This window comes from Sinocyclocheilus anshuiensis, unplaced genomic scaffold (genome assembly GCF_001515605.1).
Source record: "Sinocyclocheilus anshuiensis isolate Anshui unplaced genomic scaffold, SAMN03320099.WGS_v1.1 scaffold816, whole genome shotgun sequence".
Lineage (NCBI taxonomy): Eukaryota > Metazoa > Chordata > Actinopteri > Cypriniformes > Cyprinidae > Sinocyclocheilus > Sinocyclocheilus anshuiensis.
Genome location: NW_015554154.1, coordinates 1,129,638 through 1,156,377, shown reverse-complemented (window position 1 = coordinate 1,156,377; position 26,740 = coordinate 1,129,638). Strand labels below are relative to the sequence as shown.

At 37.3% G+C, this 26,740-nt stretch overlaps 1 protein-coding gene across 3 annotated transcripts in view; it reads right to left on the bottom strand.

The window, feature by feature from the left end:
• Nucleotides 1-214: 214 nt before the first annotated feature.
• Nucleotides 215-26,740, bottom strand: part of myo1ea (myosin IEa) — a 45,105-nt gene continuing 18,579 nt past the window's right edge. The window contains exons 4-29 of one of the 3 annotated variants that reach the window (XM_016463451.1): nucleotides 26,298-26,392; nucleotides 21,590-21,677; nucleotides 19,947-20,036; nucleotides 19,121-19,252; nucleotides 17,600-17,734; nucleotides 17,307-17,439; nucleotides 15,614-15,810; nucleotides 15,449-15,529; nucleotides 14,863-14,949; nucleotides 14,621-14,707; nucleotides 13,485-13,652; nucleotides 12,543-12,628; nucleotides 11,082-11,163; nucleotides 10,791-10,897; nucleotides 9,623-9,721; nucleotides 8,890-9,034; nucleotides 5,812-5,926; nucleotides 4,467-4,636; nucleotides 4,156-4,301; nucleotides 3,233-3,379; nucleotides 2,456-2,613; nucleotides 2,283-2,372; nucleotides 1,989-2,202; nucleotides 1,767-1,799; nucleotides 497-666; nucleotides 215-373 (exon numbers count right to left, since the gene is read on the bottom strand). In XM_016463451.1, the coding sequence (XP_016318937.1) occupies nucleotides 297-373; nucleotides 497-666; nucleotides 1,767-1,799; nucleotides 1,989-2,202; nucleotides 2,283-2,372; nucleotides 2,456-2,613; nucleotides 3,233-3,379; nucleotides 4,156-4,301; nucleotides 4,467-4,636; nucleotides 5,812-5,926; nucleotides 8,890-9,034; nucleotides 9,623-9,721; nucleotides 10,791-10,897; nucleotides 11,082-11,163; nucleotides 12,543-12,628; nucleotides 13,485-13,652; nucleotides 14,621-14,707; nucleotides 14,863-14,949; nucleotides 15,449-15,529; nucleotides 15,614-15,810; nucleotides 17,307-17,439; nucleotides 17,600-17,734; nucleotides 19,121-19,252; nucleotides 19,947-20,036; nucleotides 21,590-21,677; nucleotides 26,298-26,392 (3,132 nt within the window). In that variant the 3' untranslated portion in view covers nucleotides 215-296. The remainder of the gene's footprint in view (nucleotides 374-496; nucleotides 667-1,766; nucleotides 1,800-1,988; nucleotides 2,203-2,282; nucleotides 2,373-2,455; nucleotides 2,614-3,232; nucleotides 3,380-4,155; nucleotides 4,302-4,466; nucleotides 4,637-5,811; nucleotides 5,927-8,889; nucleotides 9,035-9,622; nucleotides 9,722-10,790; nucleotides 10,898-11,081; nucleotides 11,164-12,542; nucleotides 12,629-13,484; nucleotides 13,653-14,620; nucleotides 14,708-14,862; nucleotides 14,950-15,448; nucleotides 15,530-15,613; nucleotides 15,811-17,306; nucleotides 17,440-17,599; nucleotides 17,735-19,120; nucleotides 19,253-19,946; nucleotides 20,037-21,589; nucleotides 21,678-26,297; nucleotides 26,393-26,740) is intronic. The other 2 variants (XM_016463452.1, XM_016463453.1) reach the window with 2 other exon arrangements.

Here is a 26,740-nt window from a genome sequence, read left to right as displayed (position 1 = left end):
AGAAATAAACTGTAGAAAGCTATAATATAAATACAATAAATAGTTTGATCAGTGATCACAGGGACAGTTCAGTATTCAGCGCCCTGGAGAAAAGTTTCGTGTCCGACCAGCGTCTGCCCGCATGCCCTCAAGTGTCCGTAGCACCAGAACGCAGAGCTTTTGAGGAGTTTAACCACAGCCATGGCACACCTCGCTCCTTCCTTCATTATCTCAGTTTGCCCTCCTTTTTTGTCCTTCTGGTGTCTAACAAGTCTGCTGAGGCTCAAGTCTGCGCCCCTCATTAAAGGCAGAAGAGGTTAGATCTTAGCCACGTAGTTGTTTGGGAAAAGGCCTTGTTTACCTCTCAGCCTCCCTGTCCACCATCCAGAGGCATCTAGACATAATGGACAGATATCAAAATGAAATTATCATGGACAGATATCAAAAATACATTCTGCCACAATAAAAAAAAAATGTACTGTATATTACGTAAAACAAGCATTTTGTACCCTCTCACCTTCCTTAATGATGTCAATAATGTCGTCTGCGTTGAAACTTAGCTCATCTGTGTCTTGGGCGTCGTAGGCATAAAGAGCTTTACACTGCGGCACCTGGGGCTTTGGCTTGGGGGCTGGTTTGGGACGTCCACCTCCTGGAGTGGGCCTGTTTGTAGACTGTCTGTGGGCCCTTGGAAAAAAAATCACAGAGGACATTAACTGATGGAGTTACATGTGACATTTCTAACACTGCAGCAACCACAGGAACATGCTTCTACAAGTGAAGATAGTCAACTAGGCTGCTGTGAGAGGGTTAGCTGTCTGATTTTGTGGTGTTAGTTCATGTGTTCCCCACTAGGTGGCGACAGATTCACATTTATGATAGTGGCACTGTCAGTCTGAACTAATCTTCATTTCCAAATAGACTTCATTCAGTTGATCCTCCACCTCACTTTTAAGCCCAGAATTGTTTTTTTTTCCAGCTGTTGCGACGAAGGGCCATTTGTTAGCCCTTCAGCCTTCATGATGCGTCTGAGTCGACCCACATCATGACTACAACAGAGAAAATGTTAGAAAATGCCCAACCCAAAGTCCTTAACCTTGTTGAAGCTCAAGGAAAAACCAGTCTCTCATATATATTCACAATCTGAGGTCTATTCAGTAACATACACTACCATTCAAAAGTTTGATGTCAGTAATTTTTAAAAAATTCTTTTTAAATACTTTTATTCAGCAAGGACACATTAATTTGAGCACAAGTGACAGTAAATACTGGCATTGTTACACAGAAATTTTATTTCAAACAAATGCCGCTCTTTTATCATGGTTTCCACAAAAAATATTAAGCTTCAAAATTATTTTCAATACTGATAATAATAATAATAATAATAAATGTTTCTAGAACACCAAATATCTGTCATGTGACACTGAAGAGTGGAGTAATGGCCATCGCAGGAATAAATGACATTTTAAAATATTTTCAAAAAGAAAACAGTTATTGTAAACTGTAATAATATGTCACAATATGGCTGTTTTTATTTGATTTTTGATCAAGTAAATGCAGCATTGGAGAGCGCATTCAAAATATTACCGCAGCAGCTAAACTTTTGAACAGTAGTGTAAAACAAACTTTAATCTATAAAATGTGATAAGGAAATGGAAAAACAAAACAAGACTGAGAGGATGCGATGGCGTCTTTGAAGTTGGGCATCTCTGGGGTTGATCTATCGCTATTCAAATGAACCACAACCACTGCCACCTAACAGAAACTACACACATGCTCAGACTCACATTCCTCCATTGTCAGACGGTTGTCGATTTCTGCTATGGTAAAGAGATACATGCATGTTACATTCAAATGCAGATCACTATTTTGTTTGCATGGATAAAGTGTGGTAGTTGAGCTCCAGCTATGCGTCTAGCAATCAGACTAATGTTTATCTTATCTTCAGTAAAATGTTTGTTGTTAGCTATATAATTTCAAGTGTGTGTGTATACGCTGTATGCTCTCACCCTGCGGCCCCTTGGTCTGGTACTTTGAGGAAATCCAGGTTGGTTTGCTGGGGTGCCTGTCTGCTGCCTCTGTCCTTGAGCTGACTGACATTAGTAGGCAAGAAGGGATGGGCCGTGTTTTCAGATGTCGGCCTCCGATTGCTGTGATGTTGCGAGTTTCTCTGATTGGCCGCGTGATTTGCATTCTTCAGCCCTCCGTTCTGGTGAGCAATTGCTGAGGAACATACAAGCTTAAGATCTTCTGAACAAATGCATATTGACTGAGATAATGAGAAGATTAGGAAAGTAATGTACCTGGAGGCCCGGGTGCGACTCGTGTTGGGGTGTGGTGGTGTGTCCTGGACATGTTGGGATGGCTTTGAGTGACGCCCTGCTTAGTAGGACCTGAATGATTGAATTTGGGTGTATGAGGTCTTGCATGGATGACGAATAGCACTGAATGACACACAACACGAGTGATCACTCACGTGAGTTTTTGGGCAAACCCGGTCCAATGCTGACCTGCAGCATTTTATTTGAGGGTCGCAGCACAGCTACGTCCCCTTGACCTTGGATGAACTGCACCTGTCTGGACCCTCCGGCATTCCAGGGTCCCCATCCTTCTTTCTTCAGTTTCATTTCCAGCCTGCAGGTCCAGTCACAGTCATTCATTAGTGCAGAGTGGCCACAAGAAGTATTTGGACACTTCAGCTATTTAGAAATGCTTGAATGTCATTGCATTAAATAATAAAATATACATTTTGTTTATTAAAATATTGATCATTGAAAAAATATAATGTAAAGAAACAACTGAAACAAAACCAAATAATAATTTAGAAATGAAACATTTACACTACCACTCAAAAGTTTGGAGTCAGTAAGGCTGAATTAAATTGATTTAATTGAGTGACAGCAAAGGCATTTATAATGTAACAAAAGATTTCCATAAATGCTGTTCTTTTGAATTTTCCATTCATCAAAGAAATGTGAAAATTCAGCTCTGCCATCACAGGAATAAAAATAGAAAATGGTTAATTTAAATTGTACTATTTTTTCCAAAATATTACTGTTTTGACTGCATTTTTAAATCAAATACAAACAGCCTTGGTAAACAAAAGATACTTTTTTTCAAAAACAAAAAGGAATTTACACACTTTTAGTCCAAATCTAAAAAAAAATCTTGTTTAAATCTTCTCACTTTTTCATTAAGAATAAAGTCATGGCTTTGCTATAACTGTAGCTACGTTAAATATATTTCAACCTACGTGGTGCTAAATTTGAGAGGTAGTTTTTTCTGTGTTCTCTCTTCGTATCGGCGTGCCAGCAAACTGATGAACTCGGTCTTGAATACACACTCCAGCAGGCTGTCATACTCCTCCTCGTGCAGGATCATGAAGTCATCCTGCATTGTGCTGTATGGGAGACAAATGTCTTTTCAAGATCTGAAATATGCACATTTGTTCAGTCACTCAACATGAGACGGTCTTTTATTACAGGTTACACGTGTTGAGGTGCTTTTGGGGGTTTCCACAGACACAGAGGTTGTCGGGTCACAAAAAAAAAAAAAGAAAAGCAAATGATACGGTGACTGTTGAAGTTTCCATGTCTGGGACACATGCAGAGATGCCCTGCTTCACCCAATAAACTTAAGTCCTTTCTAATGAGTTTTTTACAAGGTGTACTCTCCCTTCCCGGCAACACCTGGTTCACATTATTGACAACCCCCCACTCCAAAACGGGAATATAATGCAAGGTTGTGGGGGGCTGGTACCTCGTCCTTGGTCCTTATATGTTAGATCTGTAATCTAGGTTATGTTCCTTTGAGAGAGTTCTGGATGTTTGATCCTTTCCAGCGAACACTAAAAGAACTATAAATGTTTTAAGAGACCGAAGCTTTGTATATCGCAGACCTCTATTCAACATGTGTTAATAAGTAACACAGGGCAGATGACGGCTCTAACAACCAGACTGGACCTTTGATGTCTCTACGCCTATAATTCTGCAGATGGTTATGCAAGGCATTTTGGGACTGCATACAGGCTCTGTTTTACATATGGGAGGGAAGTTGCAGCCCATTTGGCAGCCTCCTTGTGGCTCAATTTTTACAGTTCCTATTTAAATGATTGAAAATGTGTGCGGTTTCACCTCAAGTGCTAAATGAACTGACTGAGCTTGTGCGATGATGTACCTTAGAGAAACAGCCATTATCTTCTCTACGTCAATTTTGCGCTTTAGGACCTCTTTCACCATCCCTTTCTCTGGCCCCTGCTTCACCTTTTCTCTTCCAATCAGGTAGACAGATTTAGGAGTGAGGATCAGGTCTCTCTTGATGCTCTGAACAGATAAAAACAGTTTTAGACACTCATACATGCCTATAAAGGTTGCATGTCATCTAGGCGAAATTTGACTTGCTTGCTAAGAAGTCAAAGACTGAATCTTGGTCACTGAGCCATAGAAGCTGTACTGGGCACAGCTGTGTGCTAATTTTGGTAACCTCACCTTAAACCGCCTGTCGAATTTGTTGACTTTGTCCGCAAAATCGATCTTTTCCCTTTTGCCCACAAATTGCCTGAGCTCGGGCCGATCATCCATACCTATGTAATCGCCCACAAAGTTCCTGTTCAAGCTGTGCCTTCTTCTTTCCTTCCTGTTCAGAAGCAGATCAGAGGCTGGAAGAGGATAAAATCAGTGTTCAGTGCTATTTTCAAAGTTTTAGTTCTTATGCCATGTACAAAAAAATGAGACCTCAGAAGAGTATGCCTGAAAATAAATCCATGTGTGAGAAAACAAGAAAAATATAAGTAAATGTCATTTGTAAATCAAATTTTTTGAGCATCCAATTTCCAATCAAGCTGCGATTTTGATACAAGAACTGTGAAAATAATGAATTGTAAGTGATATGTTGTATAAAATTAAATGTGATATGTTATATAAAATAAAATGTGATTTTATATAAAATATAAAAGCTATAAAATTAGCAGAATAAATAATTTTATTGCAAAATGTTTTAAAAAAATTTTTTTCATTTCTATCAAATTTCCAATCTGAGATGTGGTGGAAATTACATTGTTACAAGAAAAAAAGATGGTTCTGGGAAATAAAAAGACAAGAATTCTGCTTGGTCTCATGTACACTTCTGTTCAAAAGTTTGGAGTTGGTAAGAATTTTCACATTTTAGAAAAATGTCTCACCAAGGCTGCATTTATTTAATCAAAAATACAGTAAAAACAGTAATATTGAGAAATACAACTACAATTTAAAATAAATATTTTCTATTTTAACATATTTTAAAATGTAAAAAATAGAATTTTCAGCAGCCATTATTCCAGTCTTCAATGTCACATGATCCATCACAATTTGATGCTCAAGAGACGTATTTATTTATTTATTCATTAATTTATTATTTATAATAATACTTTTGAATGAAGGTGTTCTTAGACTTTTAATAATAATACTTTTGAACGAACCCAAACTTTTAAACAAAGTTTATGTCCACAATTAGGCATTTTTAATAAATAAACTGAAAATTGAAAAAATAAAAAAGTGTTTTATTAAAGTGTTTTTATTCTAAAACTGGGCCAAAAGGGCACATAGCTGAATAAACACCCGAACATGATCACCCAGACAAGGTGGGAGTATTTTTGTCTTTTGTGTGTCTATTATTACTTTTAAATATAATGACAATAATTCAGCTGAAAGCAGCAGTTGAGGTCAGACTCCAAAGACATATGGGGAAAACCACTGAATTCCCCTTTTAACTGCGACACATTCTACCATGTTCTATTTTACCATGTATGTAAAATCTTAACCTCACTCAAACAAATCATCTGAGCGTTGAACTCACCCTCCTCTCTCATTTGAACATATTTCTTGCGTGCACAATATTTCCTCCAGGCCGTCTGAATGGTTCTGGCATAACCGTCGAATTTGCGCTCTCTTGTCTCCTCCAGCAGGAAGAGCTGAGAACAGAATATAATGCAGGTTGTTTAAAAGAATCAAAAAAAGGGCTCACAAATTCATCAGGTATCAGTTTGAATCAGCCAAACGAATTATGTGCTGAATTCAGACTGTTTTTGACTTAACGTCCAATAGTTCACATAACAATAGTGAATAGAGCTGTATAACCATGTCCATTACACTAAAGGTCATTCTTCATCGGAGCTGTATTTACCAGTCCCATTATGACACATAGTGGGTTCGGTCTGTCCTCGTCATACAGTAGTTTCTTCTCTTTTGATTTCAGTTTTCATATTTCTCTTTCTCAGTAAGCAGCTGTTCAAAGTGTCCTGTGGTCATCCTATAATGCTTTGAGCACTGCAGCTCCACTGTATGTCCTCAGAACACACTGTCACAGCTCTGCTGCACTGTAGACTAAACATCAGATCCTATCATTATCACAAAGGCCTGGCACTGACTCTCTCTCTCTCTCACACACACACACGGCTGGCACAGGATGAGAAATTATGAGCCAAGACAATGAAATCCTTCTTTGTCTCCCACCCCACACACAAACTAACACATATCCACAAACCTCCCACTGATAAACAGTCTAATGTTATGGCAAATAACTGATAAACAATACATTTATACTAATCATACCATTTTGTATGCGATTTGTATGAAAGTAAACACTAAAATAAATCATTTCATATGCCCAAATATATTGTGCATCCCTACTTACAATAATCTATCCAGCATGTGCATCCCGTTCAAAGGTTTGAGGTCCGTATATAAGCATATTTTGAGAAAATTAAACCCTTTAATACTTATATTTAGTAATAATGCATTAAATTGATCAAAAGTGAAATTTGTACATTTATAGTGTTTACAAAAGATGTCTATTTCCAATAAATGCTGTTTTCTTTTTTAAACTGTTCATCAAAGAATCCTGAAAAAAAGTATCATGGTTTCCACAAAAACCATTTTTGATTGTTAAAAATAAGCTTTGTCATCACAGGAATAAATTATATTTTAAAATATATTCAAATATAAAACAGCTATGTTTAATAGCGACTTAATATAACAATATTTCACAATATTACAGATTTATTTAAATAAAAATTTTGATCAAATAAAGCCTGGGTGAGGATAAGCTTCTTCTTTTTTTCTTTCTCAAAAGCATTAAAAAAAAATCTTACCGACCCCAAAACCTTTGAAGTAATAATGTATATCAAAATAAGGACCACAATGCAAATAATTAGTTTTTCTCCTTTCTCCTAATTCTGTGCTAAAATCTGGCCTAGACATTTTTTGACAGTGTTGGTGAGATTTATCCTATCAGACCGTTAGGATGTCTCATGCAAACACTGTAAGACTTCATCAGCTCTCAGAAGGATCAAAGAGTTCATTTTGGCAAAGCGACTACTACATGCATGAACTCGCTCTCTCGCTCTCATTCTCACTAAAGGAATTCTTGTAGTCATGAACTAATTACTCTGTGTCAGCACCTTATCTCAGAAGGAGTTTTGTTTTGAGAGGCTGGGCAGCTCAAATCTGGGCTCTCCCATATTTAATATTACACACACACATAGAAAAGGCCATATTTTAACACCTACATACCAAAGTCACACATCTCTGGATAATCTGCTGCATTCATGCCGAGCCACAGAGCCTTATTCTGTGGGTCTATGTATACGTGTGTACATCTAAATGTCAACAGTGAGATCACAGCACATCCACAAGCAGTGCTTTCATAAGCAATCCAAAAAAAAAAGTGCAGTGGAAAAAGCAAAGCTGTCTTGGACATAACAGAAGCCGCTTTACCACAGCACTGCAGTTGTGTATCAGATCCAGAGTAATGTTGACCTAACAGTGCTGACGTGGGACCAGCCCAGTGTCTCTCCTCCTTCCTTGCTGACTGCCTACTATTCATCACCACTATGAGCTGAGCTGATGTCTGCGAGACAAAGGCTGACTTTTACACTTCACCACTCTCCTGCCATTACAGTACAACTGAAATGTTAAATCTAGACCAAAGCAAGAAGCAATGTTCTACATGCTGCAGTTTTTCCCAGCTGTTGCTGGTGTATCTTGTTGTACACCACTCGTTTTAAAAAATATGTTTTTCAAAACGTTTATCTGAGTGAATTTTGTAGAGCAGTCTGAAAGTATATGAGCACTGATGCATTTCAAAATGTATCAGCATGACTGTGTTATAACAAAATATGAAAAAAGTGGCATTTACACTACTGTTTGGGGTCAGTAAGACTTGTTAAAAGAGAATACTATTTGTATTCAGCAAGGACAAATTAAACTGATCAAAAGTGACAGTAAAGGCATTGATAATGTAATGTATAATGTAAACTGCATGAAAATAATGAAAGCAAAATACATTTTCAAATATATATTAACTAGAAAACAGTTACTGTTAATTGTAATAATATTTCACAACATTACTGTTTTTTACTGTATTTTTGACCAAATAAATGCAGCTAGGGTGAGCAAATGAGACTTCTTTAAACCCCAACATTTTGAACAGTAGTTTATTTTAAAGAAAAATGGCACAATCACAATTTTCAAGTAAAACATTAAGAAAAAAAGAGGTTTGGTTTTAAATGATAAAACTTTGGTTCAATAAACTGTTCAATATTGAGACAAAAAGGATGTGGACACTTTCTGATGTCAAACCTAAGGTATGGTCACATTAGACTGTGTTCCATTCACTTTCATGCATATGTATATGTGAATATGGGAGAGCTGGAATGCAAACAAGGTTCACATTCTAACGTTTGGTGAATTCTGTCAAGTGAAGTCTTAAAGTGAAAAGACGTTTGACTAACTGAGGAACAAAATGTGAAATACTGACTCTTCAAAGTGTAGCAGATGTTTTATGATAACTTTACATTTATTAAAACAGACTTGGGTATCATATTTTTTTGCTGAAAGATTTCAATTGAAGTTGTCCAACCTTGTCAGATCTTACCGACTCAGGAGCTTTGATGAAGATTTTGGTATGTCCGAGCTGATATTGGTCTTGGTCCATGTTTACGGAGCGCAGGAGATGCAGCACACCCTGCTTCTCATCCCCACGCCACGTCGGCCATGACTCCTTCGTCAAAATGGCATACCTGAGAGAGATCATCATTTGGAAAATTATATCATATATTTGAGTAAAGTATGCATTTTTCATTCATGTAACAGTACAAAGTGCTTAGTTGAAAGTCTTCTGAAGTGGAGTCCTGTGTAAATAAACTGTATGAAGTGTGTGTGCGCAAGATAAACACTGGCAGGGTGGAGTAAAAAAGTAACTTTAAAACCAATAAGGCATTTAATATTAAAACACCAAAGGATGATTCAGGTTTTTACTTTTATGTAAAAAGTCAATAACCCAATGAAGCAAGTCATAATGGAGGAATTACACACTTAAACTAACACAATGACGTTTGATCACCGCACACTGATATGAAGAATGCACAAAGGAAACTGCCCAACAAAAGTTGAACCAAAATTCATCAACATGAAAGTGCCATAACATACACTTGCAACTCTAATATCTCTCTTCCTTCTCTTTCTGAAGCTCTTTCTTGTGAAAGTGTGGTGTCTTCTCACTGCATGACGAAATTGTAATGCCAGAAGTGACCATATGCTCTCATTCTATGATGTTCTATGAAGAGCTTCCTGTCAGGCTTTGAGGATGAATTTGAAACTGTCTTTACCTGTTCAAAAACTTGCGGAAGATTCTTCTGTAGGCATAGCCGGCACGCCTTACTCTTATATTCTCCTTCAGACCCAGATACTCAACCTGGTGCTTCACTCTAGAGAGTGAGAGAGACAGATTGAAAGGAAGCAAGGAAGGAAGGAAGGTTAATATTTACAGCAACAACTCAGAAAGCCCCTTTACAGAAATTCTTCTCAGCCTGTTGCAATTTTATAAACAAATAAGGCATTTCTGGTCGTTTCTCCATCAGTCTTTCCAAAATAAATGACTAAATAAATGCAAATCTTTTGGACACACATCCTGAGAATGAAATTGAGTGCTAATTATACTGCCTAACGTGAACAATGCTCACAAACCCTCATAACAGGAAGACCATTAGAGTCTGAACAATACATGCACCGGATCAGAACATTTCATTCCACGTTTCATTCCAAAAACACTGTGGTAAAAGAGGAAAAAGGCAGGAAAAGTAAGCAAACAAAAAAAAAAAGGTGAAAGAACTGTCGGGACAAAGGACACCCATGCTGAGAAATAAAATTAGTATCCTTTTATTGCTACTTTCCTTTCTAGTTTTCCATTTTGATTTACACTACCCTTCAAAAATGTAGTATTTTAGCATTTTTTTAAAAATAAATGAATACTTTAATTCATCAAGGATACATTAAATTGATCAAAAACAGTGAATACATTTACAACGTTGCAAAAGATTTCTATTTTTTCAAATAATTGCTGTTCTTTTGAAATTTCTATTAATCAAAGAATTCAGAAAAAAAAAAAAACGGTTTTCACAAAAACGTTAAGCAGCAAACTGTTTTAATAACTATAAATGATTATTGAGCATCACTTCAGCATACTTGAATGATTTTTGAAGGATCATGTGACACTGGAGACTAGAGTAATGCTTAGATTTTTCTGTTAAAATGTTTCTCTGCGATTTTCCCCCGGAAATGTTAAAACTTATGAAAGACAAGCTCAGATGACGCATTAAAGGCAGAAGCTACTTAGTGAGGATGTTTTGCTCTCAAAGCATTGCTTTTTTTTTGCTTTAACATTAATAATGGCCACTTTCACAAAATGTATTACTTTAATAATAATGCTAATCAATAGTCCCATTAATAATGTTCAGGAAGTAAGAATTCAACTTTGCCATGACCGTGGACTCTCACCTGCTCTCCTCCCAGTCTTTAGGCTTCTTGGTCTCATTGGGTTTGATACAGCGGATGTAGTGAGGTGTACATTTCATCAGGGTGCTCACCAGATCGTTGGCTTGTTTCTGTCATTACAAAGAAAAAGAGGATGTAAAAGAGCTAAAACACCAGAGTTACACACATACAGTCTACATAGATAGCCAGACACCGGAATATGTGAAAAGTGGTTATCAGTGTAGTATATGAGTAGAAACAGATAGAACCTACAGAGGTTCAGAGACCTGCAAAGAACCTGCAACCTCAACTCACCTTGATTTTACTCCCTGCAGTAGTGGGTCTGCCTTTTTTCTCAGCATTGAGGTTTTCTGGGAACAGGGCACGGATGAAAGGTCTAATAAAAAGAATCAAACCAGAAAGGAATGATTTGGGGTTGGCAGAAAGAGAGAAGAATACTGCAGAAGAAATACAGAGTTTAACAGACAGGAATGTTTTGAATCGTGTCTCTCTGCTGCAGACAGGGTCACTTGAATTCCTCTGAGCCACAGTGCACATTGTTTTGGAGATCATCATCACTGGGACAGTCTGAATACCTGTGGTGTTTTATCTGTGGTGCTCACTATCCATTTGCCTCACTAGATTTTACTAAGATTTAGCATACAGCAGTAAATATATTGCTATTGCTAATATATATTATTGGTTTCCTTGTAGTATCTGTACAGTATTTTAATATTCATAAAATCTCACTGTATGTGGACCTTGTTTAGCTCAAGTGTGCTCTTTGAGCTAATTTTGTACCAAATGCCAGTTGGTTATATAACCAAAAAAAAAAAAAGGCGTCTACTCTTATTAAAGGGCACTGGGTCAGCTGGCCAATCAGAGCAGACTGCGCTTGTCGGAAGGAGGGACTTTGTAGAAAACGAAGCGTTTGAGAGAGGCGGGGCATAGAGGACCTACAATAATGTACAGTATTTGAAAAATAATGTGTTTTTTGAACATTAAAGCATGTCAACATATTCTGTTACACCAAATACACAAAATAATGATCTTTAAAAAAGCATCATATCACCCCTTTAAGGTGTTTGGGACATTAAAGGAATGTTCTTGGCTCAAATAATAAGTTAAGTCCTCTCTGCAGTATCTGTAACACATTACAGGTTTAAATGCAGAAATCAAGCTTATACTTTATGTTAAAGTTATGTCATCTTAAATAGAAAACTTTCACATAAGCATGCTTTGTTATCTTCATAGGGTTAACTGTCAGGGAGTGGAGATGCAGGGCTACGTCTGTGCAGATAGACAAGAAGCCCTGCTTCGTCACTGAATTCAAGACTTCTCTTTCTTCTGTTCTGTGTATAGGACCTGCTGGCTGTTGCAAAGGAAGTTCCCCTGCGAACTCTGTGTGTGTGTGTGCGGTGCAGATATATACGCATGACATCACGTGTCTGAATGCAGTCTGAAAGCGGACCCCCAGAAGGCTTCACAAAGGGCTGCGGGAGGACACGGCTTGCACAGATGGCTATTGGGGCCCAAAAGAGGCCCAGGAGCACATAAGAGCGACAGGCACGCTCTACAAGTCCTACTCCCTTGAGAGACAGAGGGGCCTTTTGGACTCAGAAACAATGATAATCTCCTGCACACTTGTATTGTGGGCCCTTCAGCTGGCCTGATTATATCCATGATTTACATATATTAAGATCTTCAAGCACTCTGAGAGTCTGTTGGATGAGATCACAGACTGGCTGATTTTTAGGATGGAGGAGTGACACTTACATTTCACTGCTCTGCATTAGCTCGATCAGGTCAGTGAACAGCACGTCCCTGTTCCTCTCACAGAAACCCTCTGCATCATAAGACACCTGGAGAGACAAGTAACAGCTCAGTTAAACAGTAGTGTGTTCTGGACAGGGTTAGAAACACAAGTCATTCTTTGAGCCACAGTTGAGCCAATAGATGCTCAGATCAATGTCAGCTCAACCAATCAACTACTTACATTTACGTACTTACAGTCTTTGTATATACAAGTGGGAAAGTAGAGAGTTTTTAAACCTCATAAATTACTGACTAAATGAATAAATAAATATTCTAGGACTGATATTTCATTTTGATCTGGACCTTGCTTTTATATTTCTTATAATTATTTACACTTTACAGTTGTATAATTTCAAAATATGCATCCCATAAATGCATTCATATTTTTTACAAATCATTTGGAGACAAAATCTTCACCATTCTAATTTTATTGATTATTCTTATTATTTCCTTTTAATTTTCTCTTCCATTTTGTATCATTTTTTGGTTAGGGTATTATTTGGGCTCTTTTGGCTTTTTATTGTTTTTACCCATTTTTAAATTGTATTTATTTATTTACTTATGTATTTGCAGTAAATGCTAGAAGACACATATGTTTTTTTTTAATCATGGGTTTTCCTTTGTCAGTAGAACATGCTTATTTTAAATCTAATGTTGCAGGATGTGGAGGGCTCCCCCTGCCTCCCCTCAGAGCACGCCTCACTGAACACGGGGTATGTGGATGGTGCCACACATACTAAACTACCTCAAGGCAACAAAGTGTAAACGAGAGACTGAGAGGGAGGTGGAAGGAAAGACACAAAGTGCTAAAAAAAAAAAAAGTAGAAGAAAATTCGGTGAGAAAAAAGGTAAAGAAAATGATTTAACAACACTGCAGAGGAGTGCGGGGAGGTGGGTAAATACCTTGCCAGCGTAATGGTGAATGATGAAGCCCTGGTTCCAGCTGTTAAAGTGCTCGTGATTGTTGATCTGCATTCGGAGCTTCTGCAGCATCGTTTGATCTGCACCCTCACCCTTCGCATGCATAGTAGCACACACATCGTCCAGTATACTCATGATGCCTGGAGGATTCTGGACACAAAATGAAAGTGAGATTCACTCATATTGTAAAATGCATTCCTATTTTTCAAATTCATTTGGACAAATCCTATTAGGCTCATTAATAATTGTATTGAATTATTATTATTTTATTTTTCAAATGTTTTGGGTTAGTGTTTCATTTTGGCTCTTGTTGATTGTTACTGTTTGTACCTGTCTTATTCATTTATTTATTCACTTTATTCATTTCTTTATTTATTCTTTCATTCTTTTTTAAAATGTTTCATATTCTGACCTGTGAAGCATTTTGATCTGTATTTTACGTATGAAAGTTGACATAAAAAAAAAATCTTTAGTAGTCGTAGTAATAAAAGTAGTACACACTTACGTAGTATAGTTTAGTTTTAAATAAGGTATAGCATGTTGCATTATAGTATATAAAACAACATAAAACATTTATGTCTAAAGCGTCTGAAACCGTTTTAGCCCACATTCACAGCCTTTCAAGCTTAATCCAAAACTCAGGAAATGAATCATCATACATTAATCTGAATGAAAACACACTGTCTGATAACACACAGCTGTCTGTATTGTCCGAAAATTCAGACGTCTCTCTTTATTCACAGAGTCCAACGAAAGGAAAACAGCTTGTAAATTTCTCACAGACAACCATTAGCTTTTAGCAGTGACACGAAGAAGCACTTTCTCACACGCTGTCACACCAACATGGATGGTTAAGTTTCTCCCTTGTTGTGAATTTCATGGCTCTGTGTGTCTAGTCCCTCTGTGAGTGAAGCAAATTGAATTTGGAGGCATATCAAGCATTTTGAGGCCATTAGACAAACAGTCATGGGAAGAGAAAGGAGGCTTTTGTGGATATGGATCTGAACTTCTTAGTTCGTTAATGTTAGTTTTATTGATTTACCGCACTAGGCAATGACAGATCATATCCAACTTTTTAAACAGATGGATGTTTGATTTGCACAGTTAGTGAAACTTACCACTTTACTCTCAATGAGGTCACAGACGATCTTATTGTTGAAGTACTCTATGGGAGTCCATCGGATTCCTTCCTGTACATACTCCTCCTGAAGAGAGGAAAAGAACAAATTATGAAAATGATCCTGTACTAGGGTGGAGCAGAAGTATATAGTACTTCCTGTACTGCTAGAACTAGGTTAACTGATTGAAGGCACAAATCACAGCAAAAACAAAAAGCACAGGGGAGAAATGGAAGTGTTACCTGCTCAGCTTTCAGAGTGAGCTCAATGAAAATCTGCTGCAGTTTTTCATTCACAAAGTTGATACAGAACTGTTCAAATCCATTTTTCTAAAAGGCAAGTGAAAACAGAAAATAGATACTGTCACTATGAACCAAAAATAACACCAGTAGTGGTGACAAAGGAAACAAATAAGTTGCAAATCAGCTTCGGTGATAATGTGAACATGACAAACAATGATTCAATTGTTATTATTATCAATAGCATAATAAAATACACAGTTGTTGCTCAAGAATTCAGCATCTTAGTGGTAGTAACAACAAATTAAAAGGGCTGAAAGCTGTTTTCAGAGCTTTATCCAGCTTTATCCTTCTTAGGAAGACAACACAGGCAGTTATCTTAAACGTCTCAATACCAGATGCTAAACCAAGAGATGATCAGATTAGTCAAGCTCATTAATATGTTATCTGTTTACAAAAACAGAGGAGAATCAATCCAGGCAATTAAAAATCAATCATCTTATCTCATTAGGTAGACTGGAAGCTACACATCCTGTTAACTGCTGTGAAAACAATCATTCCATTAGTGACGAGTAAATTAAATACTCACCTGAAAAATCTCAAAGCCATAAATATCCAATACTCCAATGTTCAGCTCCTGATGGTCCTTAACCATGGCTTTATTGATTGACTAAAAAAAATAGGAACCCATTTAGTGCTTATTTCTTCTCTAACATCTGTTTTTATGAGGGATATAGGTATATATGGCTTGTACCTCCACCAGGTAGTCAAAAACACGAGAGTGCAGGGCTTTGGAGAGGGCGTCACGAGTGAAACACGCCTGTTCCACATTCAGTGTTACGTCTATGGACTCTGACTTGCCACCCCATTTGCCGTCCATCTTACGGCTGGTGAGCTTTTCTTTAAGACGATGCTGATCGATGCCCAACAGGAAGGCAGGAAATGCCAAAACTATGAGCAGGAGAGAGAACAGTTTGGTAGAGTCAGAATGACATTTGCACACAATGCCATACACAAGTGTTTCTAAATGTGTAATATATAGTAACTGTTTAAATGTTTGGGGATAGGTAAGATTTTTTTCAATGTTTTATGCTCACCAAAGCTGCATTTATTTGATCAAAAATACAGTAAAATCAGTTATATTGTGAAATATTATTGCAATTCATAAAAACTGTTTTCTAACTTTACGTTAAATTAATTCCTGTGATGCAAAGCTAAATTTTCAGCATCATTACTCCTGTCTTCAGTGTCACATGATCCTTCAGAAATCATTCTAATACGCTAACTTGAGGCTCAAGAAAGTTGTGGTGCTTAACATTTTTGTCAAACTGTGATTATTTTTTTTTTGATAGAAAAGTTTAAAAGATCAGCATCTATTTGAAATATAAATCTTTGGAACATTATAAATGTCTTTTCGGACCCTTTAATCAATTTAATACATAAAAGTATTTATGTAATAATTTTTTTTACTTAAAATCCCCAAACTTTTACATGACATTTATGTAATGTAATGTAATATAATATATAACTTGGAAAATTGAAGAAAACAGTGGTACATTGTACATATGACTCATGTGCCTTTTTTTTGGTGTAGTCACAACAATAGATCTCCTCTGAGGAGAGGCACGGGTGAGACACGAGTTACTGACAATCCTGCGCCTCACTCCATTTGTGATGATCCCCGCCTCTTCACTGACTCACCACCTTAAAAAGGAAACTGCCCTCATTCAGTCCTGATAGTGATGTAGTCCGTCATACTGCTTAAGTATGGCTCATTATTCAGATGTTCGGGTGTGGTAGAACAGAGCACACTAACTGCTCTCCCAAAACAACACAACTATAAAAAGATCTGGGAGTGTCCGTGGCTCTCAAAAACACCCTTACATGGTGTCAATCAAAGACCTCTATAAAATATATGGATTGGCAGTGGAAGATGTTGTCTATAGAATTTATTTCCCAGGATGCATGAGCTCTTTGCAGATGGTTTTGTTATACCCAGGCGGCTGAGCAGTTGTGCCGCGTTTGGCAAGCCAACACTAAATGTGTGAAAGCTGCTGGCGGCAGACAGGAAGAGGGGTTAGGGGGCTGGGAAGGAGCAGAACAGGAAAGGCACAGATTAGCTTCGTCTGCTCCCAGCACAGCATGGCTTTATGCCTCAGCAAACAGTCTCTGTCATTCAAGTGCACTGCTCCACCTGAGAGCTTGGAGACACTTGCAGGGAAGGAGAGAGAGAGGAAATAGAGGGGTGGGCTGGAAGTTCAGAGTTTCACTGTGCAATTTTAGGGTGTGATGTAATATGCAGATACCAGGCGCATAAACAGAGCACTATTTTCTGAGGGTAATTTGGTGTGGCAAGACAATTTAGCATGAGTTAATGCAAGGAAATAATCTACAGCACACAGTTCAAACGAGGACACCAAAATGGGGAACTGAGTCTATGTACATACACTCGTCATTTTCTACAGCAGCATAGTTCCCTGCTTCCCTGAAGCTGATGTTCCCAAGGTGAAGAATTCCTGCCACAATCTGCACCACCATGGCGCGGTCCATCCCTGAGATACCAATCACGTCCATGGCATGCTGGGGTCAGACAGAGAGAGGAGAGGGAAGTTACAACAACAGTGTCTGCAAATATGGAAAATAGTTGTCATATTTGAACAGACAAATTTTTCACAGCTACATAAGCCTCCCAGGACACCAGAGTCTGACGCAAATACCAAGCTGTCTAAATCATACTTACCAAGGTTTCCTGGAAGTCGTGCTTATCGTTAATATCATCAACCTTGTAGGAACCTGACTGGTTGAGGTAAGTGTAGTAATCCAGGTTGGTGATACCCAGACTACTTTTCTGGTCTCCACTGGCTCCCTCTATTAGCTGAGAAAAGGTGTAATATTTTCAGAATGTGGGCTTCTTCAAGTTCAACACTTTTGTCCAAAGGTTTGATTTTTATTAAAACCAATAAATATTTTTCACATGTTTTGTGTTATATCAAGGTCACATTAAAATGGTCTCGTTGTTACCATAAATAAACTTGTTACCATACATTTTGCTCCGAATTTTTTTTTTGTAAAGTATTGTATTTGTTTAGCAAGCAAAAAACAGTGTCAGTGAAGAGCATGAGATGAAATATGAGATGAAATATAAAGAAAATAAAGGTAAATCAATGTAAACATCAGTACTGTTAAGCACCATTTCCAATTTCCAAGTTTAAATTTTGTCAATTCACACACACTAACATTCAAAAGTTTGGAGTCAGAAAGCTTTTTTTTTTTTGAAGAAAGGATGCATTATTCAGCAAGAATGCATTAAGTTTTTATGTTTTTTTTCAAATTAATGTTTTTCTTTTCAACTTTCTATTCATTAGAGAATAGTGAAAACATGTATGATGATTTCTACAAAGATATTAAGCAGCACAATTGTCTTCAACATTGCTAAAAATAAGAGATGTTACTTGAGCACCAAATCAGCATATTCAAATGATTTCTGATGACATATTTTATCAAATAAATGCATCCTTATTGAGCAAGAGACATCTTTTAAAAACGTTTAAAAAAATCTTACCGACCCCAAACTTCTGAATGATAGTGTAGAAAGTCTGAAAATAATCTTCAATGTTTATCTCTATTTAGGATATATGAAATGCTAGTTCTGAAATAAGTCTTGGCAAGCCAAAAGAGTCCAAAAATGTTCCAAAAAGTTTTCAAATGTCATTTCCACCACTGTCAGTTTCACTACAAAACACCATTAAATAATACAAAATTTAAGATATGGAGGAAATGACACTGCGGTGAGAATTTATGACTTTCTGGAACAAAAAAAAGTTAGCATTCTCCTGGACAATGTTAGCAGACAAATGAAAGAAACTAGTGAGAGTGTGAAAAGTGTTTTAGGAGTGTTTATTTTCTGGTCTGCAGGGCCAAAAGTGTCCACAGTTGAAGAAACACCAAAAAACAAAAAGTCCTAAATAAACGTAACCATAGGAAAACTCTCAACCTCTCCAAACTTGTGAAGGAGAAACAGTGGTGAGAAGGCCTCGTTAAGAAGAAGGTCAGACAGACTCTCCCTCTTCCAAAAAACTCAAGTGGTAAACTCAGAACAACGTGACCTGCTTTTCAGAGCCAAATGGCTCCATCTTCCCTTTCCTGAATTTTACTGCGGTTATTCATTAAATTTTTCCTCATAACGTGCTGCACTTATGCTACTGACGGTAACAATGACATCTTCTGAGAGAAGAAGCCAACCTCGTGTCCTCATTCTCACCTGGTAGAAGATGTGGAAGCTCCTCTCTCCAGGATTCCGCATCACCACACGTGATTTTTCCAAAAGGAAGTTGGAGATCTTCCCACCATCTGGCTCACCGCCGGAACTGAACTGAATCTCAAAGTATTTCCCCTGTCAGGGAAGATGAATGTTAAAAAGGCACAGACGTGATGTCTGAACTGAAAATAAGAACTGAAAATAAGAGGAAATAGGTGCTTTGACACACACACAAACACTCTCCACTATCATTTATGTGTCTCTCTCTGTTCGTTTATGTGTGCTGCAGCTGTCTGCAGTTACCAGACATGTCAAAAACCTGTAACGACATTACCAGCCCCTGTAGGACCCCTGAATTAATCTAGATGATTTTTCATCCACGAAACTCTCCTATCCACTACACAATCCATTTGTATCACAACTAAGCCATTCTTCTTACAATAAAATTACACCAATCCCAAGAAAACAAAAACAAGACTGACATGTCTGGGCATAATGAAGCAGAACTGCAAGTAAATGTGGCGTACAACATATTTTGTAACGGCTGCTTTAAATTGGCCTGTGAGTATTTTTAAGGGCAGTACTTGCCACGTTTAGGCCAAAGCCTTACGATAACATCATATTTATCAAATGTTCTTATTGCAGTGGCAAAACATTGCTTTTTCTTTCTTTTTGTATTTGAACTGGATGCTCACCCTGTTTTTGTTGGTTCTAGTGCAGCTGTGTACCTCTTAAATTCATCCTGAGGACAAGATGCAGCCCAACAAAAGACATATGCTATCCATTTTCTTCAATAAAATGAGTATATGGGAGGATGATCGAAGCTTACAAATCGACTGGAGTTGTTGTTCCTCACTGTCTTAGCATTCCCGAAGGCCTCCAGAAGAGGGTTGGACTGCAGAATGATGTCTTTGACATGCTGTGTGGACATCAACAGGAAAAAGAGAGAGATTGAGAGTTAAGTTGACGTTTTTCATACTGTGGAGGATTATAAGTACAGAACTTATGCTGATCTGGAACTGATGAAATGAGATCAGTGGGTAACACCCATCTTGTAGAGTGAATTCAGGTCAAATTGGTCATCCCAGTGTCTAAAAGTGGCCTAATTGACCTGAATTCATCCCCCACCCCCACATATATCAGTATGCGTGCACATTCCACACAGAATTTAGAGATGCAGAAGTTCTGAGATCTCCAATACCATCACTGTTTATGACATTAGACGTCCAATCTTCAAGTTCTTATCAAACATATAAAGTGTACAAATTGCATAAAGACATTTTTAAGAAATCTGAAATTAAAAGTCACATTGCTGATGTAAACAAATTAGAGCTGAGGGCTAGTTTGCATTTGCAACACCAGGGAAAAAAAAGGAAAAATTGATAATTTGCATATAGACAGAGAAAGGGTATCAACTCCTGTGTGGACCACACAAGTAAAAAAAAAGATACACAGAGAGATAAAAAGAAAATAAAAGAGGCAGATGAGCAAGACACCAAAGATATCAAGATGAACCATTCAGCAGTGATGGTCATATGATCATGAGGCACTGTGACATTCAGGAGATCAGACAAAGCATAGACACAGCAGAGCAGCCCGAGCAGAGAGACTTTCTGTTGTACCACCACAATACGCTACTTTGTTCAAGACGCCATCAAACATACTCGTCAAAACACTAGTAACAGCCTGTACTCTATCAAATCATTAGATAGAGCACAGAGGGAATCATTTCAACATGGATTTTTTTTTTTGTCCCAAATAAGCACAGTGGGACTAAAATGTCCACACTGAATTTTTGTGATTCAAAATTTAATTTAATTCAGTGCAGTAATTCAGTGTGATTAATTACGAACAAAAATTAAGGCTTTAAAACATTCATGAAATTAAGTAATTAGCCATAGATTGTGGATCATGTTTAGATATTTTACCTGGTAGATTAGACAATAACTTAGTTCAGGCAGCTCGAGTGATATTGTCATTAAAGCAAAAGGAGGAAAAACCAAAATAATTTCTCAAATTCATATTAATTTTCACTTAAAATTTTATGCAAAATATAAGCATACCAGAATGATTGAATTGGTTTATATATGCATTAACAAACGGTTAATTCAATCAGATTAATACAAGCAACAAGTATCAGTCCTCTGACTCTGAGCTCACTCACATGGCTCCTGAAGGGGCTGAGAGGGGGACACAGGACAGATCAGAAGGGGATTGTGGGGGACAGATGGCTGCTGGTGGGGTTTAGGGGATGAGAGAAAGATTGTAAGAGATGGGGGAAGAGGAATAATGTCAGATGAAGCAAACATCAACATGGATCAGGATTCTGTTTAACACTAACTGTCAGAAACAATCTCGGTAAAGTTATCAGGAACAGGAAGCCACTGTATGCTGTTTTTCTATTCAACCGCACCTTAACTATTCCTGAAAGTTACAAGAGTTTTCATTTTTTCTTTGTTCTGTGCAACCCACCTGAACCCTGGGACCTCCACCTGAAACTTTGGAGATGTAGCCCATGATGTACTTTGCTGCTACCGTCTTCCCTGCTCCGCTCTCACCGCTGGGAAGAACATAAAAAAGATGACAAATGTTAAGCTCATTCCTATATAAATAAATAAATGCACAGATACTTTAAACAAAAATATGTTGTCACTTTAGTTTGAGGACAACTTCTCGCTATTAATTAACTATTAACTATGACTTTTGCCTCAATAAACTCCTACTTTGCTACTTATTATTATTAAGTAAGCTAGGTTTAGGGATGTGGCAGGATTAAGGGATCTAAAATGTGGTGCAGAATAAGGCATTAATAGTGTTTAGTGTCTTATTTGTGCCGATAAACAGCCAACATACTAGTAATATGCATGCTAATAAGCAACTAGTTAAAAGTGAGAATTGGTCCCTAAACTAAAGTGTTACCAAATATTTAAAGTAAAATATTTCACAATATTACTGTTGAATGGTAATGCATATGTGTATATCCTAAAAGCATAATATAATGCTATTATACATATGTTAGGCTTTTAGGGTGTAGTAGTGACAACAATGATTGTTACAAAATAATACCAACAGAATTTAATGTTTTACCAGTCAAAATTTTTATGACCATATTAAAACCCAGACTGTAATTTTCCTATAAAAATAAAAACAGGAGGGTGTTAACAAGCAAAAAAAGCCCCCTGTGTGCCCCAAAGCACAACACTAAAATCTGCTCAGCAAGCTTTTAAGAGGGTCAGAGAGGGTTTAGTAGATTCTTATCCTCAATTAATACAGATCAAGTATAATGGTGCTGGCGAGAGGGGAATTCCTTTAATTAACTAAATATGTTTCTATATTTGTCCATAGTGACCTATAGTCTGTAATGCGTTACTCGGTTATGGGAGCACATGCTTACAAAGTGAAAGGCCTGAGTTTGAATCAGATTGCACACAAAACAAAAAGTTTGTTTATGTTGACAGTAATCAGTAATTTTCTTATGGGATCATATGTATACATCTGTGCCGTCTGAACAGTGAATGTTTATGCTCATCAAGGCTGCATTTATTTAATCAAGAATACGGTAAAAACAGCAATATTGTGAAATATTATTACAATTTAAAATAACAATCTTCTGTTTTAACATATGTTAAGATATAATTTATTCCTGTGATGGCAAAGGAGAATTTTCAGCAGCCATTAAAGTCTTCAGTGATCCAGTGATTTGGAGCTCAAGAAACATTTCTAATTAGCAATGTTCAAAAGCTGTGCTGCTTAATATTTTAGTGGAAACCGTAATTAAGGATTACGTGATGAATAGAAAATCAAATTAATTTTTGAACAGCAGTGTATGGTATATGTACACATACATATAGCCAACAGGGCAAGAAAATGTACTAAATGCTTATACCAAATAAAAATAAAAATGCCATTCATTAATCCTGTGTCGTAACGCTGGTTCGATTTCGTTTTCTTCAGTTGCTTTACCTTCTACTTGCATCTTTCCGCCTGCCCTTTGCCTTTGGCAGGGCCATAAGCATTAAGATGCATGTGGTTTGGTGGATGATGACAGAAGAAGCTGGTTTATTTTTTCTATATTTCTTCTATTACCAATGTCAGTATTGCCATTTTGAGAAGGCACAGCTGTGGCGCATTAAAGGAAGCTTGGGTAAGCAGTAAGAAGTCCATTACATCACACAGCAGCGGTACTACACACCTTTAATTTCACTTCATCCTATCGTGAGAGCCTCGCCACATACATGCAGAAAAACTTCTCATGCTGGCTCCAAGAGTTCTTACAGGAGCTTAAGCCTGCCATGTGGTTCTCATTCCTTTGTCTTGCGAGTTTATAGGCTTTCCACCTTAAAGGAAATGTCCCTGCTCGTCTACAGGCAATGAAAGCTCTGGGAACACACTCTTATTGTACATTCATTGTACACTCAGTCCACTTAGATTAATTGTCCATGGCTATTTTTAAGCACGTCTTTGGGGGATTTGTAATTTGTATGCTGTAATGCTCATTTTTAACTTCCTGCGTACGTTTGCTGACCAAAAATGGGCCCAAAAAGAAAGAAAGAGAGACGCATCAGTCATTCAGTCTCATTCAGTAAGTGACGAGTCATGAGACTCATTATTCAGCAGCAGAAACATCAGCTCAGCAAATACAGCACTGATGTGTGAATTCTTTTGTATATCATACTGTACAGTCCATAGGGGCTGCCATAACAAGATGACAAAGTGATCAGTTAATTCTATCCTTTAGCACATGCAAAGTCTAATTCATTCAGTAAATGGCTTCCTCTTTTGGGGAAGAGAGACTATTTTAATACAACAGATTCTGCTACATCCTTCCGTCTTGTTTTCACCAAACAATTCTGTACCATTATGCCACTACAGACAATGAAAATCACAATCCTACACAATACAGACAATCGTACACTTATGGCAATATACAATCCCGTTCAAAAGTTTGGGGTCAGTAAGATTTAGGACACGTTAAATTGATGAAAAGTGACTTCGGCATGGTTACAAAAAAATCCATTTCAAATAAATGGTCTTTTAAACTTTATATTCATCAATGAATCCCGAAAAAATGCCTCGTGGTTTATACAAAATATTAAGCAGCACAAATGTTTTCAACATTGAAAATAATAAGAAATGTTACTTGAGCACCAAGCATCAGCATATTAGAATGGTTTCTGAAGGATCATGTAACACTGAAGACTGGAGTAATGGCTGCTGAAAATTCAGCTTTGCCATCACAGGAATAAATTACATTTAAAAAAAAAATATTAAATAGAAAGCAGTTATTTTAAATAGTGATAATATTTCACTATATTACTGTGTTTTTGATCAAATAAATGCAGCCTTGGTGAACATAAGAGGCATTTAAAAAAAAGCAAACTTCTGAAAAGGAACTGTCCTTCATGCATAATGTTTTTTTTTTAGAAAAACCTGTGCCTGTCCTAACCAAAATACAGCTTGACCACAGGATGCCTGGGCAGCAATTTCATGGGAGATTTTGTTTACTAATCTGGGTCATCACAATTCCACTTCCAGTCTCTTTATGTGGTCTGACTGAACTGGAAGCGGCTTTCTCGCTATACAAACAAACGGGTGAGAAAAATGCTGAATCTGAAGTCGCTATGAAGTAAGCACTACAGTCACCCTCCAGCCCACAGGTGACTATGAGATCTAAAAGAAAGATCTGAGGCTCAGCAGTGAAAATCTCCCTTTCTGCAAATTCCCCTCCTTCACCATGTTTATCCATATGCCATAAAACTGCAGGGTGGCAGGGTGAATTCAGACACTTGACTTGAATTAAATGTTTTCTTAAACTAACAGGCAAAATTTCCCAACCTTTTTTTAAACTGCACCACTAGCAACACCAAAAGCAAGAGCCGTTTGGCAAAGTTCATACAAATGAAGTCAATTCCTTGCTAATTCCTAGACATATCCTAGCCCCAAAACATACACCACTGGTTGAGCCATAAGTTGACATGTTGGACAGCTCAAACAAACAGCATAATATTAAAAGCACTGCAGAACCAGTGTTCACTTGGCACTCAAATTAACTCATAATGTCCCCTGTGGCTTTCCAATCAAGAAATGTGTTTCTTGACTCATTGACTCATGTTTTGGTTAAGGTGAGTCAGACTTTAGCTCTCTGATTGCCGTCTCCAACAGGAAGAGCCCCCACAATATTATACCAATCACAAATGTCTATTCAGTGGAGTTTCCTCCCATTTACAGTAGCAGATGGTCCCTCTAAGGGCCTTACAAGTGTGTTTCCTGTGCTCAAGCAGGAAGTGCAGGTTACAAAAGCTCTTGTGCTTTGTGTCTCGTACATCCTGGAGAAAATAATATACAAAATAAAGACCAAAGGATATAAAATTACTTTGTCTATTGTTATTTCATCAAAAGGGATAAAAGTTATTCTCATATATTATTAGTGAAATGCACATTCAAAGGGCACTGCTGAGGTTGCCGGGCTTATTGAATCTGTTCTATTCAACCGTATTTTAACCGTACACCCTTATCTGTATAAGCAAAACAGTAATGACGACCTATTCACTCTGACAGCCCAGTGACTCTCCCATTACAACGTCTGCATTGATGTCATACCAAAATTAACTGTATGTCACACCCTTCCTACGTCACACATAAACAGACTGGAGAAAACACCTGAACGTCTGTATGTACAATTTTTAACATGTTAATTTAGTACAAATATTTATATAAAAGAATAACACATTCAAAAATAATGTGTTTAATAATCATGTCCCTTGACCCGTACAGAAATGAATTTTCCAAACAGCAAGAAGATACGCAACCAAAGATGTGTAGGTAGACCAGAATTAAAAATATAAATAGAATGAATAGAGTAAAAAGCTAAAAGACTAGACAAATACAAATAAAACAGAAATAAAACAACCAATACATTAACTTTTAAAGCCACTTTTGACATCAATTTACTTATCTGCCATTGTAGCCTAATGCAATTTATTATAAACTATCTCCATCTGAGGGTTAATTAATTGATCAGAATAATATGTAAATATTTCAGTTAAAAATGAAATTGAGAGTCCTAATAAACAGCTACACGCAAATCAAGATTCTTGTGACTAAGCACCTACATTACAGTAAATTAAGTTTGATATTCAGATCACATATGTTCAGAGTTAAAGTTAGAAAGTTCTCTCACCTGATAATGACACACTGGTTTTCACGCTCGATCATCATGTTTCTATACATGTTATCAGCTAGAGCGTAGATATGAGGAGGGTTCTCATACTGAGCCTGAGAGAGAGGGAGAAATGGAGAAAAGCACATTCATTTCATAATTTACATTACAGTTCATGTTTAGGATGGCATGTGCTCACATTTATAAATAAGCTACTGTGTATAGCATATAAGTCAAAACACATTCAAAAGTCTTTACTGTAGCATCCACTAGCAAATGATTATTGACAGAAGCTAGAAGCTTGATGAGGAGCCAAGACCTCTGGCCAAGCGTGGTTAAGAACATGGACCTGTACGTGCTGTTCTGTGGCGGTATAGCCAGGTGGCTTTAATGGCTAAGGCAGGTCTGTGCAGCTATTTTTCTGACTAAGAATGCAGCTGTTAAAGCATTTGCACCATGCCTAC